At 48.3% G+C, this 13,739-nt stretch overlaps 1 protein-coding gene across 3 annotated transcripts in view; it reads left to right on the top strand.

The window, feature by feature from the left end:
• Positions 1-13,093, top strand: part of CD101 (CD101 molecule) — a 30,495-nt gene extending 17,402 nt beyond the window's left edge. For 2 of the 3 annotated variants that reach the window (XM_038386775.2, XM_038386776.2), the window contains exons 7-9: positions 6,011-6,424; positions 7,017-7,409; positions 10,046-13,093. In XM_038386775.2, coding sequence (XP_038242703.1) covers positions 6,011-6,424; positions 7,017-7,409; positions 10,046-10,311 — 1,073 coding nt within the window. In that variant the 3' untranslated portion in view covers positions 10,312-13,093. Of the gene's footprint in view, positions 1-6,010; positions 6,425-7,016; positions 7,410-7,787; positions 8,194-10,045 lie in introns of those variants that run through there. The other variant, XM_043509906.1, reaches the window with a different exon arrangement.
• The last annotated feature ends 646 nt before the right edge of the window (positions 13,094-13,739 follow it).

Below are 13,739 nucleotides of genomic sequence, written 5' to 3'. Positions count from 1 at the left end.
GATGACCTCCTGAGGTCTCTTCCAACCCTGATGTTCTATGATTGAGGCCACCATGCAGGTTAACCTGAATCTGTGTTACAGTGTGATACATCTTTTCCCTTCTTTCAGTTCACATTATTGACCTTGCTATAGCTCTTTGTCTCCAAAGGTCTCAGAGTGCGTTGCAAATTGTATTCAACAATCAATTTGCCACTACTGCAATAGCATCCACTCTGGTGTGGGTCACAGGCAGCTGTTTTACCATGCTCAAGGCTGCCATCTAGAGGAAGATTATTCCAAATGTCTGAAGCCCACAAGGAGTTTGAATCTCAGATGATGAGCCTACTCTTATGAGACCACAGCGATAGTGGCCATCACAGGGGATTGAACCAGGGACTTTCAGTGCTAACCATGAGTTGTTATAGATTGAGCTAAAGAGCCTGTCTCTCGAGCTGAGAATGGTAATGAGCCTGTATCTTCTGTGGATCAGACACAGAAGGGGACACGACACACTGACCAGCAGGATACAAAAGTCACAGCCTTTCAGGAAAAGAAATGAAGAAGAATAGTGTAACCCTTTGAAAGTGGAGATGGAAATAAACGGAATCAGAATGCGATTGTATAAATAGGCTAGGAGTCTGGAATTCATAGCCCTATTCTAGTAAGGAAGCCCAGTATCTTTAATGACCACAAGTGATATCATGGCCCTTGCCTTTGTCTCATCTAAGAAATGGCTCACTGGTCCTCTGAAATTAAGGCAATTTGCTCAGTATTGAACACTCTCTATTAAGCCATCACATCACTTCCTCTGATATGCAGGTGTTCTCATGCCATTGACAGTGGCATAATTTTAAAAGCCCTAAGGTTTGGGTCCTAGTTTCCTGAGGAAGCAACACATTCCCTCTGCTTTGCCAAAAGACCCGAGATCTGCTGGTGCTCAAGTCTAGATTTAAAAGCCTGCTGGCAAGGTATTCTCAGTGGATGCCTCTTAACCCTGGAATTTCCTTCCACTTTTAGTCAGATGATGGCAGAGTCTGTGTTGGCCTTTAGGGCACAGAATAATACTTCCGGATCTGGGCTGGGGGCAAGTGACATTTCAATTATATTAACAGTTAGGTTCTGGGGTTGAATCCGTTTTAGGTTATGAAGAGCTAATCTATGCTGCAATAGATTTGTGCTAATACCCAGAGCTGGCTCTGATGGGTGCCATTTTAAAGATGGAGAAATAAACAAATGAAGTCAAATCCGAGTCCTGCCCATGCTGAGCTCTGCTTAGCCCATGGGATCTGATGTGGAACAGTCAGAGGGGTGCATGGCAGCAGGACAGACGACTAAAGCGGGTGACCCTTGAGACAAAAATGCATTTGCTCCTCTTTGCTTCCTAGCCATTCCGTGCATTCACATAGGAGCAGCCCTAACTATTGTGCTAGCCAGGGTGGAAAATGTTTTTTGGCAACTATCCCTCTTTCCTCTCCCCGCAATCCTCCCCGTCAGCAGTTGAGCCAAAAAAATCAGAGTTAAAATGGTCAGTCAGAGTGGAGCAAACTATGCGGGGTGGGAGGAAGGTTAGTGGCATGGCACCCCCCTGGAAGTCGGCGCCCCCAGAGAAGCTGCCCTGCTAGCCTGCCCCTAGAACCGTCCCTGCATTCACAGCCCAGCTTCAAAGCTCAGATGTCATCTGCTGGGAAATACAAAGCAGCAAAACATCCTGCCACCCCATTTAAAGCAGCTGTCTTTTTTCTTTCCATCGCCCCTTTGTCGCAGTAGGACCCAAATCCTTGCTGCTGTTCTCACTCTAACGTGGCAGCCTGCAAAGAGTCGGGCTGCGGAATGTGCCTTTTCCACCTGCCTGAAACATTTATGAGGCTGATCCCCGTGTATTGCGTTTTCAATTTGAGAGCGTGCTAATGTCTCCAGTGGGATTTGAAATGAGGGGGGGAGTGAGAAATAGAGAGTAAGACATAGAGTTGTGGGGGGAAGGCGAGGACACAGATGCATTGAATAGGGAAAGGAACACAGGGATAAAGGCGAGAGAGACTTGGCTAGCAGATGTGAGAGGGAGGCAGAGGCACCACCCAACTCAAGAGGGGTTAGGGAGGATATCTGAGTCGAGGAGCAGCAACAATGAGCTCTGAAGGGAGACACTCCTCTTTGGCCGGAGAATTGAGGGGCTGTAACAAATAGTTTTAGAAGGGGGAGGCACACAGTGGGGCTGGGGGAAATGCAAGGCTCTTGAGGGCACTGGCAGACATGCAGAGGAACTCTGGGAGGGTAGGAAGAGGAGAAGGGGAAACCATGAGGTGCTGGCATACGTGAGGGGACCTCTGGGGACAAGGAATGTCCATAAGGTTCTGAGAAGGAATACAGGTGCTGAGGGGATCTCTAAAGGAAAGAGGAAATGTGGGTGGTCTCTGAATAGTGAGGGTCCCCTGGGAGAAGATAGGCGGTGGGGGACACCAGATATAGAGAGGGATGTTAAAGGAGCCTTCAGGGCAGTGGGGAAGGAAGGGAGGAGGCAAAAGGCCTAGCTCCTGAGAAACAGGGGAAGGTGCCAAGCTCCCACATCTCCCAATAACATCAGTGGGAGCCGAGGGGACACAGTACCTCACAGGATCACAGCCATAATTCTTACCTAGTGAATTAATAGTTCCTTGATGCACCCATTCCTGACTCTCACTGAAATGCGTGCAGGTGTGTTTGTAAAATTGTCCTGTTCCCAGGGTGGAAGGATGTTGAATGCCATGCACCTCATCTACATCTTCACAGGCAAATGCTTCTGCCTCTCCTGAGATCCCCCTGACCATAAGAGCTGGGATTAAAGACCCCAGAGCTGATTTCCATCTTCCCCAGTCCTCTGTATGTTCAGTATATGGCAATGCCATTCAGTTCTCTCTGCCATGGTGGCCAGCAAAGAGAATAGTGTCCCAGTTGAATGCATAAGGGGGGGCCTCTAGGACAGGATGCAGGAACCATCTATATGGACAAAAGATTCTCCCTTGCCAGCTCCTCAATCCCACCCCAAAATGATGATCGGATCCCAACTGTAAGGCAACAATTCCCCAGTCCAACCCATCCAGCCCTGTAGCTTCTGGGATGGGATAATTTTTCTATATCTTCAGCACCCACTGTCTAAGAGGGTGAATGAGAGCCTGAAAAGGGAAAGAGAAGGAGAAAAGTCCCCAAAGACGTGATCTCCCTGCTTCATGGCTAGTGTCTCCATCTAAAATAAGCGGGCCTTTAGAAAGCAGGATGTGGGGTATGTATGTGTGGGGGATGGGAGGATTACGTGAGAGACCTGCATGTAGTGACAAAGCTCTGTCCTTGTCTCCATGGGTCCCGCGTTTCCTGGCAGATTTCTCTAGCCTCAGAGGCTCACTGTGACTCTCCACGTTACCCTTCTTTCTCTAGGGACAAGGGTCACAGTCTACTGAGCCATTTTCATCATAAGCCAGCGAGGGAGGTGAGGAGAAGTTATCCTTCCTTGCACAGTCCCTGTTCTCTCCCAGTCTCAGTGATTAAACAGGGTGCAAAGGTGGGGGGGGGAGGAGCCCGGGCCCACCTTCTACTCCGGGCTCCAGCCCAGGGACCCTAATAGTATCAGCTATGGTAGCTGACCTTTTAGAAACATGACATGTACAATTCCCTGGGCTACTTCCCCCACAGCAGCCCTCACTTCCTCAAGCTCCACTTCACCCTTACCTCAGGGCCTCCTTCCTTGTGCCTGATATGGTGTGTACTACTCAGCCTCTCCAACCGCGCAACTTCTTCCCACAGCTCCTGACATGCACACCCACCTGACTGGCTGGGAGGCTTTTAACTAGTTTCAGCCAGCCCGTGATTGGCTTCAGGTGTCCCAATCAACCTAGCCTTCTCCCTGCCTTCTGGAAAGTTCTTAATTGGCCCCAGGTGTCTTAATTGACCTGGAGCAGCTTCCATTTCTCTTAACCTGGTACCAGGGATTTGTTTAGCCTGGAGCTAATATATCTATCTCCCACTACTTTTCTATAGCCATCTGGCCTGGCCCCGTCACAGTGTTCACATGCTCTTTATTGCTTTCTCAATCGATTTAGCAACAGGTAATGTAATCGGAACTAAGCCCCATAAACAGAGACTGCATTAGCAGGATACACCTCAGTATCATTCCAATGGGAGATAGTTGCAGAACTGAAGAGGGATTAGGATGTTTCTTTTGTTGGCACTAGAGCCATTCAGCATTTAATTGAACAATTAATAGGTATAATGACTAGGGACATTCAGAAATTCATTACCACATTTCTAGTTATTAACCAAGGCAGACAGATGAGGCAGGAAGTGTTAGTGAAACCCATGCAGACTCTTTAGTTTGTCTGAGATGAAAGGCCCTCATTGTTCAGTTTCCAAAGCTGCACTTTTGTGTTAATTTATCTTCTCCTCCCTGCCCCTTTGCTTCATCAAAGAGTACTGGCACCAGTAGGATCTTCGTTCCCTGTTTGTCCCCCTCCATTATCGGCTCGTGCATCAATCCCATGCCAGCAATGCCGCCTGGAGGGCCCACCTACTGCTGTGTGAAGGGAGTAAACATCAAGATGGCAGATGAATTGTTTGGGATGGTACGCAGGGGTCTGACTAGAAGTAATGGGATTAACTGGCTGGGGAAATTTTCAGACAGTGAGATAGCAGAACAGTCTCCCAAGGGAAGGACTGGAAGCTCGGTCGCTTGAGAAAATTTAAAACTAAACTGTATTGGCATTGTTAAAGTATGGGAAATATGCCTGGAAAGGAACAATCCTGCCTGGGCAGGGAGTTGGCTGGGTGACTGTAACAGGGTGACCATCCCCTTAAGGGTAGTAGGGACTGTAGTGGTCAGTCAACACCTCTTCAGTGGTGTGACCCTTAAGTTCTGGGACTTTGCTTTCCCTAGGTCTTTCCACTCTACAGAGCTAGCTGTTGGGAGAAGGAAAATGGTCTCGGGACAATAGTTAAGGCTTGGGGAAAACCCAGGCTATCATTCCTTTAAGGGCCTAGGACCAGGAGCCTTACAGAGTGGGCGAGGCAGGGCTCTGTGCTTTCCCAGTTAATTGGGACGTGCTCTGGGAAGAGGATTGTATATGTTCAGTTTCTACAAGGGGCAGAAGGTAGTGCCTGCTGAACTCTCCTAGCCTGAGGGTGAAGGGACTGACTGGGGGGAGGGCCAGCTGGAGGGGAAGCTGGCTATGGCGCTACAGCTGGCCTAAATTATAACTCTAGCTCCTGTCTTAAGGGAGAGAGAGTCTGAAGTACAAGCCAGCTCTGGGAAGAGGGTGAGAGCCTCCTGAGCAGGGAAGAAAACTGGCCCCAGGACTTATGGGTACAGAGTGGGTGTGAACTTAAGCGACTAAAGAAGTTACCCTCTGTAGAATGAGTTAATAAACTAGCCCCCACAAGGGTGGTATATGTTTGAACTCCTGTGGTCTGGATAACTGACTGATCTGGTTGGAAAGAACAGAGGCAGGGTGCTGCGGAGCCACACTTGGCCAGCAGGAGGTGCTGCAAGTCAGGCAAGTCCTTTGACAGTGACCATGGAGTTCTTCTATCTCTGACTTCTGTGATTCTCAGTGGTGCATTCGTTTAGTCCTGGTGGTCAGATGGGTAGGTCTGTGCAGATTGGTTTGCTGTAGGATTGCTCCTGAGTGCTTGAACGGGTGGGCGCAAGCTTGTTCTGTAGAGTTGCTTGTGAAGGCTGAGTTGGACACACATCTTGTTATTGTAAGATTGCTCATGGGGATTCTGCAAAGGAAAAACATGTCCAAAGATTTTTTTTTCTAATTACCGAAACATTGCAAGGACTCCTAAAAGAAAGGAGATTGAAATTGGGGCCGGGCATCCTTCAGAATGTGGGATTTCTAACACCTGAACAGAGCCTTTTATGTGTAATTTCAGACTTGTTCCCTCTAGCTTCTCTTCTCCTAAGGCTTTGTAAGCCATCATTTCAAGAAATCTATCCCTTTCCTGCTGGTGTTCTAGTACTGGTAGCTACCATAGTAACTTCTTCTTTTTTTTCCTCTTGATTTAGAGAGCAAGCTAAGAGTAAACACAGAAGATAGATTCCTTGAGATCTCTGGTGGCACAGACACAGAAATCGAATGCAGAGTCACATCACTGACCCAGAGGGATTCTCAGTTAGCCATTACCTGGTACTTCCTACCGCCTTCTCCAGCTGATGCTGCCCCACTGCAAATCGTGAGGACCAACTATAGCAATATCCTGGACTACGGGGCAGAGTTCAGCTCTGTTATGCAGAAATCTAAATTCCACAGTGAGAGGGTCTCCAGCGACCTGTTCTGGCTGCGTATTCTGTCTGTGAATCATGGTGACCGTGGCAGGTATTACTGCCTGGTAGAGGAGTGGCTGTGGTCAGTAGACCGTGGCTGGTACAAACTTGGAAGGAAGGAATCAGGAAAGACCATGCTGGAGTTCAAGGTTTCAGGTAACTATGGTGTCCCAGAAGGGATCCTTTATCACAGCATGTATGTCCATAAGAAGCAAAGACTGGATCCCCAGCTGCACTGAGCTCATGCTAGACACAGCTGCGGTGGAAGGCCTTCCTTGATCAATTATGCAGGCTGGAATGGTCCCTTAGGGATTGCTTCTTCCAACCCCCGTCTTGTCCTCTCCCTGACCTGGTGCGTCCTGCAGCCAGGAGCCCTGAGTGAGTGATTAGGAAGGCTCTGAATACTGTAGTGCGGGGGTCACCTGCCCAAGTGAGCCGGTGGGGCTGTGGAGGCAGGGGCTAGAGCCCTGAGTGAGCCATAAGGGTGGGAGTTAGGACTTGCAGTAGAAGGAGCCCCGAGCACCTCACAGAGGAGCCAGTCACATGACTTCCCATCAATCCTGAAAAGAATGTGATTCCAGTTCTTAAACAGGGGCCCTTTAACAGGCCATCCACACTGACCCCCTGCCCTGCCCCCCACATACTGTGTGGAGACTCAGATCAGCCTCAAACAAGCCTGTGTGTGTCTCTTTGTGCTGTGGAACACAGTCCCTAAATTAAGGCCTCTTCCACTTGCCTCCCACACCAGAAAACAAGCTCCATGTTGAAAAAACAAACCACAACATCACAGCCACTGAGAACGAGGACGTGACCATGAGCTGCCTCCTGCAGGGCCCTTCCCAACCAGACTCTCTCTTCTCTGCCATCTGGTTCCATGGTTTGGAGCACTCTGGGATGAAAACCCTGGTGAAAGTGCACATCAGCGGCATGGTGGAATATGCTGAGGAGGAGATGGTGGGGAGGCTGCACCTTCGCCGCCCATCCGTCGGTGACTTCAGCCTGACGCTGCGGAGCATGGAGCCGGGCGACGCAGGGCTGTACTACTGCCAGGTGCAGGAGTGGCAGCAGGACAGCGGTGGCACTTGGGTTCAATGGGTGTCGGAAGTGTCGGGGTACACGAGGCTCACTGCACTGCCTCCAGGTAACACTCTCACACACCCCCCCGGGGCCATTCCCAGTTCCCCTGCATATGATGATCCCCATCTCCAGCAAGCATCTGCTGCGTCTCTGCAATGTTCCCGTGCAGCCAGGGTCGAGGGGCACTGCAGGGTCGGGAAAGGGGAGCACAGCTGGAATAGCAGAGATGACTGCAAGTTAGGGTTCAGTTGCGCTGTCACTTGCAGGAATAGCCTGCTGCAGGGAAGGGAGGGACAGAAGAGCATGGAGTGCTGCTGGTTGGTATATAGGGAATAGAAAAGAAGGGAGGAGTGCCTGCCAGCAGAAAATATACCTCACGATGCTTTTGTTCAACAACCACCCAGTTCCCTGAAGTCTCTCTTCTCTCTCCTTGCGGTGATAGCTGATGACCAGCAGGTGCAGGTTGCGAGCTCAGCAGCTGTGCTGCAAGAGAACCAGGGGGACCTCCACCTAGATTGCAACTTCCTCTTGGGATCGCCTGGCACCAGTGGCACCGCCTTCTCCGTCACCTGGTGGAGAATGACCGGGGGAGGCAGAGAAGTTACTTAGTGTGAACCACAGCTCTGTGTTTCAGTACTGCCCTGCCACCACCAGCAGCGTCAGGAACCTGCTGCAGTTTGAGAGACCTGGGGAGCTGCAGTACAGATTGACGCTGCTGAGGCCTGAGGCGTCTGACAGTGGGGACTATCAGTGCCATGGGGAGACGTGGGTGTTCAGCCCTGGGCGCGGCTGGTATCAGAGGAGTGTAAGGCACTCAGGGAACATCACTGTGCTGATTCTTCCAGCAGGAACCAATGAGCAACTTTCTAAATTCTTCCACAACCTCTCCCTTGCCTCCAGCCCTGCAGGGGAAGAAGTGAAGATGGGGCCCAAACCAAACCCTGGAACGGAATGTTTTGGAATTTATTAAGGGGGGATCCGAACTCACTCCCACAGCTGTCCCTTAGCTTTCTAGTGGGCCAGACCCAGGAGCTGGGTACCTCAAACTCTGGAGTGGAGGGGGTTTCGGGGTTTGGCCTGCCAGGTGCTGAGCACTGACTCCGATCCAGCAAAACACTTAAGCACATGCTGAGCTTTAAGCATGTGAACAACCCCACTGATTTCCAAGAAACTATTCTTGTGCTTAAGTGCTTTGCTGGATTGGGACCGAGCACTTGATGCCTTGTGAGATCAAGCCTTCGCAGTTCTAACCTGAATCTTGGAGCTTGAACCTGTGTTCTCATTAGACTCAGTTTTTTGGAAAAACTCAGAAAAACCAGGGCTTTCATTCAACTTGGATAAACTCTTGGGTGGTCATCTGAATCTCTAGAGATTGCAGAAAGCCCTTGGAAATCCCTTGGGAACAGGCTTTCTTGGTGATGCTTCCAGTCCTGTCTGTTTCCAGTGGGGCCAACTATGAGAACAACCTTCCTTTGGGGGGGTAAACTGGGGTGTGTTCAAGGCCTGGACAAAATTCAGAAATGCAGATGGATTCTGCAGCAATGAAACTGAATAAACAGAACCAAAGATTTCAAACTTATTTAGTGTGTTTAGGGAGGTGCTGAAGATTTGTAAAATGCATCACCCATCTGCGGTTAGGATCTCAGTCATCCTCGTATCTGGATGCTAGCTTTCTGTTGTACTGGGATGTTTCTTTCACTAGCTGTTCCTTTGTTTGCATTATTTATTAACCCTCGTTGTTGTTGCTGAGTGAAATAGTAATGGCTGAAAATTTCTCATGGAATTTGCATATATATTTTTGCCAAGTACTTTTGCATCCTCAGTGTTCTGATTTCCATAAAATTCCAAGAGACTGGATATTTTTCACAGCGAAGCACACAAACTTGGAAGTGCCACTCACTCGAAAAAAGTCCTGGTGAGAATACATCCCACAGGATTTGTGATCTAGAGGAATGAGCCAGGATATCTTAAATTCTAGACCCTCTGCTAACACTCCCTGGCCTGAAGAATTCTTACATAGTACTTTTACTTTTATGGGGTAGGGTAAATTCCTCCCATTTTACAGATGGGAGAATTGAGCCTCAGAGTGATGAAATTACTTTCCCAGTGAAACACAGAAAGTCAGTGTCAGAACCAAGACTAGATATCAGGTTGCTTGACTCCTAGGTCCTGCCTAACTCACTAGACCACATGGGCTTCCAGGCTAGTCACTTCCTGAACAATCCTAGATCAAAAAACCAACATATACTGCCCCAAACTCATGAACAATCCTATAGCAGCATGCCTGGGTGGTTATGGGATAAAGGGGAAAACTAAAGGAAACAAACAAAGATCCTGGGAATATACCAAAGGGACCATTCTGACTATCTGTGCTAAAGCAAGCCAGAGATGACATTTCTGTGGCCTGTGTTATGCAGTTCGTTGGAAACTGCTGATTTGCCAAAACTGAAAGTTTATTGTGAAGGGTGTGGAAGGGAAAGAGGTTGAGCTGGGATGTGGGAGACCTACATTCAAGCCCCTGCTCTGAATAAGGAAAAACATGGACATGAATGTAGTTCTCCCATGTCTTGTGCATCCCAGGTGAGTGCTGTAACCACTGGGCTATTAGCTATAATCCCCCATTAGTTCTGTGAGTATTGAACAGCAGGAGGAGTAAGTACAATTAGCTGCTGTGTTCAATTGTTTTCTGTTTTTTTACAGAGTCGTCAATTTCTTCCAGGGTCTGTTCGTCTCCATCACTGCTCCACTTCATCCTATTCTACCCCCTGATTCTGTTCCTTGGCCTGATAACTGCTCTCTGCTTGTATGTCAAGAACATGCAGACCCACAAGGAATCGATCTATCAAAGGAAAGGAAAAGAGCTGTGGGTGGATTTGAAAGGGGCTGGAGATGTTGAGCCCACTTTTTCTGACCATAATAATCTGGAGGAAGAGATGAATCATTTGAAGGAGGAAAAGATGGACTGAATGCTCGGGCGGCATGCGGGGGGAAAGGGACTGTGTGCTGCTGTTCAGCATCGTATGCTCTGAACCTTGAAAATTTGCATTTTCCTTCAGTCACCTTAATGTGGCAAGTAAGAAAGTGATAGGAGACAGATTGGCTGGCTAAGGTAATTGGGACTGGAGCTTTCTTGCCTCTCTACTTGCATAGGTGCCTATGTGGCTCTCCTCCCATAATGGTAGTTTCTGTGGCCTTCATAATATTAATCAATGTATCCTTACAAAAGCCCTGTGAAAAAGGAAAGTACTATGCCCATTTTACAGATGGAGCCTTGAGACACTGAGAGATCAAGGCTGAGATTTCAGAGGGACTTGGACATCTAATTCCTGTTAACTTTAATGGGAATAAGGCATCTAAATTCGAGATGCGACTTTGAAAATCTCAGCCTAAGGGACTTGACCAAGTTCCAACAGGAGGGCTGTAGTAGAGCTGCGACCTGAACTCACATCTCCCAAGTCCTAGTCCAGTGCCTTAGCCACCAGACCAACTTTCATCTTGAGTTGGCTGGCTCTGGTGCAGTGGTCAATGGCTAGGGGCCAAAAGTCATTACCAACTACTTAGGCTTGAATGGTCTATGAGAGATGAGTTGGTGGGTCTTAATCCGGTCCTCAGGGGAAAGGAGTCCTCACATCAATAATCACAACTCCAGCTGGCACCAGTTGGCCTCCTTGTTGGCAATCGTATCTGACTGGGCCCCGGAGACTCCCCTCCCCTTTCTGAGAGCGGTTCCTTCAGGGCAGGAGGGAGGCATAGTGGCAGAACTGCGTGTGTGTGTGTGTGTGTAGGGGGGAAATCTAGAGTCGCGCCTATTGCTGGGCCTCTGCAGTGCGTAAGCAGAGGCCTTCACTCTCCAACGCTGTTCATCTAGTTTGCATCTGATGCAGTGAGCTGTAGCTCACAAAAGCTTCTGCTCAAGTAAATTTTAGTCTCTCGGGTGCCACAAGTCCTCCTGTTCTTTTTGTCCATCTAGTGTATTTCACCAGCATTAAATTCACTCCAAAAACGTAAATGTAAAAATCCCCTCTATTTCCCATCCCATCCCACCCACTGGAACACCTCTGTCCAATACATGCTACGAATACCCCTCTTTCCACTAGCCGCTCAGTGCAAAATGGCCTGAGTGCCCTGCCCCATCTGCTAATTAAAACTCCAGTTGTACCAGCTATGGCCTGGAACAGAGCTGATAGGCTCTATATTAGGTGAGGGCTGGCTGAGATTGAAAAGATGTCCATGTGGAAAACACCAAGCACCTTGGAAAGGTGTCCAAGAAAAGGTCTTACTGTCCCAGCAAGGGAGTTATATGGAGCTGGGGATCACAGAAACAAACAGCAGCTGCCAGGCTAGCTCTATGTCACTCATGTAATCACTTTGATGTGCCAGACCTTCTATTTCCATCCTTTTATTGGTTGACTCTGGAGAAAGCTGCATATAACTCCCCATGGCTAGCAGGATGGCTGGGATGATGCAGCACCTTTCAGCAATGACTTCGGCAAAATTAATCTCCAGTTCTTTAAATGCAATGCACAGTGTCCAGACTAGCGTGTAAGCTGCTTAGGGCAGGGGCTGAGCACAAAATTAATACATAAGTGGGAAATCGGGAGATTCTGGAGCTGTCTGGCAGTGTTTTAACTGTGATTCTGCTACCATATGGCTACTCCCACCAGGCTACACTGGTTATCTGGACAGCAGCATTCAGAGCCAGTCAGGCATGCCTGAGAGCCCTGCAGCACAAGAAAGTGAGAGATCCCAGAAAGAAAAGGAGGACTCGTGGCACCTTAGAGACTAACAAATTTATTTGAGCATAAGCTTGAAGTAAGCTGTAGCTCATGAAAGCTTATGCTCAAATAAATTACGCTCTAAGGTGCCACAAGTACTCCTATTCTTTTTGCGAATACAGACTAACACGGTTGCTACTCTGAAAAGAGATCCCAGAGGTTCTAACCTAAATATAGAGAATGTCTGTCTGCTCTTTACTATAAATGGACAGATGGACCCACAGAACTACAGTCTTGGAACACTACCAGCCTGTATGTGATCGCTGATTTCTCATTCTCCTGCAATATCACCTGTGCCCTGATTTCCCGCAGTTAGTGTTAATTCTTATTAAAAGTGAACAAACAGGGTTTTATTATATTTGCCTTACAATTACATTTTTCACACCATACACTCAAATCAGCATTAAAACCAAATAAGGACTCGCTGGCTCAGGGGACTGGTACTAATGGAATATGGAGCCTTTTTTCTCTAGGTTGCTGGCTCCAATCCAGATCCATTTGGTCTCGATTGAAAGTCTCTGCCATCTGATTCATGTTATGAAATGTGTTTGTGTGAGAGAGTGCTTTCAGCCCAATCATTAGTGGAGAAGTGCATCCACTTCCCAAACCCCTCATCACAATTTGCATTAACTTTGGTTGGCACTGGGCCATGGTCCTAGTGGACTAGGCACATTAGCAGGAGCTTGTACTGGGGGGTGGCTTGTCCTGCTGCTACATGTGCTAATCCCTATGTTATAGACAAACAGGTTCCAGTCTCCAGTTTCTGAATGGAGAGACGTGAGGGCATTAGAGGCCCAGTGACCGCTGGGCTTGTTGCATTCTTACTGGTATTTAAATAGCAGATCCTAACATCCCATTGGCACAGTAGCCTCCTGGAGAATTCCACAGCCAGGCCAGGTGGGCTTCTTTGCTGTGGCCAATGTTTGTTGAAAATGTTTTGAAATCTGCTAAAATAAAAACTGATTGCACCTGGTATATCCGTGTTTATTCCAGTGGGGGGAATTATTCCCTTCTTATTGCCGCCTCACCTTTGCCTGCCTAGCTACAGGCCGACCCTTACAGCACTTCCTTCATCCCTGGGTTCGGAGGCTTAATTAAAGCTTGTAAAGTGCTCTGAGAGCCTTGATTAGATGGGGCTAGAGAAGCACAACACCTTGCTGTTTGAATTTCCTGGCTTTGCTGCATTTCAGCCAAACCTTTGACTTTATTTTAACAAATTTGATTTTCTTCCACTAGTGAATTGACCTATCACTCCTAAAAACCTCCAAAACTTTCCTATTTTTAAAGAGACCATTTTGCCCAGCACTGTCTGAGAAGAAAAGAGACAGAGAGCTGCCAGAACCCTACTTAGCACAGGAATGGAAATGGGGGAGAAGCCAACTTTGTGCATCCCCCTGTGCTAGCCCCTAGTGTAACTTAGACTAGCCTCCAGGCTTCTCTAACTTATGTTTAGCTGCACCTGCCCCCTAGGGAGCATTGCAGCAACTAAGAATAATCAGAGAGTGTAAAAGTGCTTCTGCCCCTCCATGCTTTCTGTCCCACCTTGGGAATTCCCTGGGCTAGGGATGTAACACGGTGGGCCGATCTACTGCCTTTATGGCCCTTTTACACCATAAAGC

Source organism: Dermochelys coriacea, chromosome 1, assembly GCF_009764565.3.
Source record: "Dermochelys coriacea isolate rDerCor1 chromosome 1, rDerCor1.pri.v4, whole genome shotgun sequence".
NCBI lineage: Eukaryota > Metazoa > Chordata > Testudines > Dermochelyidae > Dermochelys > Dermochelys coriacea.
This window is presented reverse-complemented; position numbering and strand designations above follow the sequence as displayed.